The sequence below is a fragment of the Alligator sinensis genome, unplaced genomic scaffold, assembly GCF_000455745.1.
Source record: "Alligator sinensis unplaced genomic scaffold, ASM45574v1 scaffold766_1, whole genome shotgun sequence".
Taxonomy (NCBI): domain Eukaryota; kingdom Metazoa; phylum Chordata; order Crocodylia; family Alligatoridae; genus Alligator; species Alligator sinensis.
In genome coordinates, this window is record NW_005842390.1 from 297,004 (window position 1) to 300,691 (window position 3,688).

Sequence of the window (3,688 nt, forward strand, 5' to 3'; positions counted from 1 at the left end):
AGATCTGAAGCAGGATATGCACTGCTCAAAGTGAATTGTTGGGGTCCCTTGCTGTCTGGTCAGGTGTCTGTAGAGAAAAAACATTTCCCTAATCAGGTCTCTGAAACCTATCACCACCAGGAGGAGCACATGGACTTTTTTCCACACCTCTCTGGCATATAGGCAGTCCCAGAAGAGGTGGTCGCTCGCTTCTGCTTGCCAGCGGCAGGTCTGTCTCGGGTAGCTTGATAGACCTCTCTGCCCTGCACTGTTTTTCTATGCCTGCACGGGGAGTGCCCGGTGGGGCTGCCTCCCAGTTTAGGTCTTCTTCTGCAGGTCCTTGTGGAAGATTCACTCCTACGCTGCCTGGCAGCTGTCACCAGGGGAGGATAAGGGACAGAGACTAGTGGAGGAGGGGATGCTGGAGGAGATCAACATGACACTCTGCACCTTGCAGAACAGTAAGGCTTGCCCAAAGAGCCTATGTTGCTTTCTGGGACCAGGTTGGCCTAGACTTGCTGGAGGTATACAGGGAGCGCTTGCGGGAGGGCCACCTGGGAGCGGGGATGGAGGAAGGCCTCATAACCCTTCTGTACAAGAAGGGAGAGAGACGGGACTTGAGAAACTGGCACTCAGTTACACTCCTGAACTTTGATTACAAACTAATGGCCAAAGTCTTGGCCAAGCATTTTAAGTCTGTTATAGATGCAGTGATCCATGAGGACCAGGTGTGCGCAGTGCCAAGGCAACAGATCCCTGTTCCCTGATGCAGCTGCGTGACGTGCTACAGTACCAATGGGAGAGGGGCAGAACATCACCATGCTGAACCTCGACTTGGAGAAGGCCTATGACTGGGTATCCCATCACTTCCTACTTGAGACTCTGGAAAAGATGAAAACCTCTGCAACCTTTGTTACCTGAATAAAGGCACTGTACACCAACGTGAGCAGCAGTGTCCTGGTGAACAGGTCCCTAACAGCCCTGCTTGCAGTAGAACTGAGCATCAGGCAGGGCTGCCCGCTGTCCCCGATCCTGTTTATTTGTGTAATGGAACCACTAGCACAACGACTCGGACAGGACCCCCTGATCAGTGGCATGAAGATCCCTGGGAAGAACGGGGAAGAAAAGAAAGTCCTCCTGTATGTGGGTGACCCAAACATCATATACAGGGACAGAGGTTCTCTGAAGATGCCATCACACAGTTCTCACTTGGGAGTTTTACAGAGAAGTAGGGCTGGCAGGGATCTGCAGAGGCCACTGAGTCCAACCCCCACGTAGTGTACTGCAAGCAGATTGCCTTGCCCAAGACTTCTTCAGGCAGGCTTTTGCTACCTAAGCACTCCTCAGGCAACCCACAGCAATAAAAGGAGTTCTTAAACCAACAAAACAAGCAAACAAAATCTTGTCATCCTGTTCTGGACACCGGAAGGGGTCCCCTGTAACTCTGGCCTTCTCACAGCAGCCGCCACCCCGTTCAGTTCACAGCTGTTCCCCCACAGTTGCTGCTTGCAGCTCTGCTTTCAAAGGTTTTTGACTCCCAGGGGGCCACTTAGTAGCCTTCTCACAGCTGCTGCCACTCAGCAGGGCTGGCCGACCCCTCTTAAAGGGACAAGCCACCCTGTTACATGCATCTTAACAAAAGATTGGAAGAGCACCTTCAGCTCAGCAGTCTTAGTCTGAGGACAGAGGGTGTCAACTGGGGGTACATGTACCCCTGGGGGTACTTGAGAAGGCCCTAGGGGGTACACACGGGCGGGCAGGGATGGAGCGCCACCACGCATGATCCCGCACTGCCGTGCAGGCACTGCCTACCTAGCCGGACGTGGGGGGCAGGGGAAGCTCACACGCGGTGGCTGCAGCCACTCCGCATCTGGCCGCACACCACCCTCTTCTCCCCTTCCCCCCCAGTGTCCAGCTGCCAGGGGTACACGGACCCAAAAAGGTTGAAAACCCCAGTCATAGGGCAGCAACAGTAAAGATATAGCATGAGTCTGACACTACAGTTACCACCTTGAGCCATATGTACACTGCCCCAGTCTCTCCCGTCACTTTGATGGACTAAGATTGATTTAATCCCTAAAGTGGAGGTTTACCAGGTGCTAGGAATTGAAAAAATATTCCTCTCTGGGGCTTCTTGGATCCTGGCAGATTACGGCTCTGAGGCTGTGTTCTTTACACAAGTACCAGGCTAAGGGTGCATAGTGTGGAGAGGCCAGAACATGGTTAACAAGCTTCTGCCAAGTTTCTAAATTCAAGTTTTTTTGTTTTTCTTTTGTTTGTTTTTCCACTTTTTTGGCTTTGTTTTTTTTCTTAATTTGTATCCGAGGCCATATTAGCCTAAACTAATTCCAAATCCCAGAGTCCAGAACTGTAAGTGCCCCTACTCCTGGCAAACATCCTCCACCCACACCTGGGGCTTCAGATATTTCCAAAACCTTTGGCAGGCATCCTATGTACAGGCCCAAGCCCAGAGGTTTGGGGTCTGGATGCCCCTGAGTTTTTCTTGCTGTTAGCCATAAGGCCCTTGGAGCAAGCAAGGGAGGAGACTTTAAGTCTAGAAACTGGGCTTAAAGCCACTGCACCTTGGCAGGTACCGAACCACACCAGAAGAGCAGTTCTCCTGGGGGGCGGTTCAGGAGAACTGCCTTTTTGGACACAGATACGGGTTTCCCTCACTTTATGCTGTAAATGCATCCCTGGAAAACGGCGCATAACTTGAATTCGCAGAAAGGGGACCCACTTTACAACGTAACAAATAGGAATACGTTCCAAGACCTCGATTGTACTGACCCCCAGACCCATTTCTACTACCTTCACAAGACAATTTTGGTACTCGCCAACAGCAGAGAGGGGTAGGAGATAAGCTATGAGACACTTAGAAGCCATAACGGGCATGACAACTACAGAAACACAAGTTGCAGACAACGAGCGAGGAGCACAGATTTTTTTTTTGGTAAAAATATATGCCTCTCTCTATCTACACTACTAGTATCACACCACAAAAGGAAAAATCTTTCCCGTTACAAAAACAGCACCCGTACACAGGCCTGCTTGTCCCCTGAACCTGTTACAATATCCGCATTGCGCGCAACACACACAAAATGGAATAACAGCCGCAAATTGATTGAGAGCAGGTTCAGGCTTGATATCAGGCGGCATTACTTTCTGGTTAGGGCTGCCAGACTCTGGAACGGGCTCCCAAGGGAGGTGGTGCTCTCCCCTGCCTTGGGGGTCTTCAAGAGGAGGTTGAATAGATATCTGGCTGGGGTGATATGATCCTGCCCAGGGCAGGGGGTCGGACTTGATGATCTGTTCAGGTCCCCTCTGACCCTAGAAACTACACAAACAACTAAGTCCATCCCGGTCCCTCCGACCAGGCCACACTTCCTTCCCGCGCAGCACAGACTCTGTTCTGGTGCGCGCAAAGCACCAGCACTTCCCCCACACCCATTGCATCAGGGTGAATTTACCTCGCCTAGGACGAATTTGGGGTCTAAAAAGGGGTCATCCCATAAGAGCGAATTGGCACAAACAGGCGAGGGAAACCGTGTCCAGAGCGGGAAAGCAGGTGCACGCTATGAAACACACGCGGCATCCTCTCCAGTCGTACTAGCACTGCGAACAAAACATGCAGCACATCGTAACCTGCCAGGTTAAGACTTGGCGAGTGGTTACATCCCTGAGGCAAGCGGCAGCGGCCAGAGCACAG

The 3,688-nt window shown here is 51.7% G+C and overlaps 1 protein-coding gene across 1 annotated transcript in view; it reads left to right on the forward strand.

The window, feature by feature from the left end:
- The first annotated feature begins 774 nt into the window (after window positions 1-774).
- The window catches only part of RNPEP (arginyl aminopeptidase), a 23,538-nt gene continuing 20,624 nt past the window's right edge, over window positions 775-3,688 (forward strand). The window contains exon 1 of the mRNA XM_006029649.1: window positions 775-834. Within this exon, the coding sequence (XP_006029711.1) occupies window positions 775-834 (60 nt within the window). The remainder of the gene's footprint in view (window positions 835-3,688) is intronic.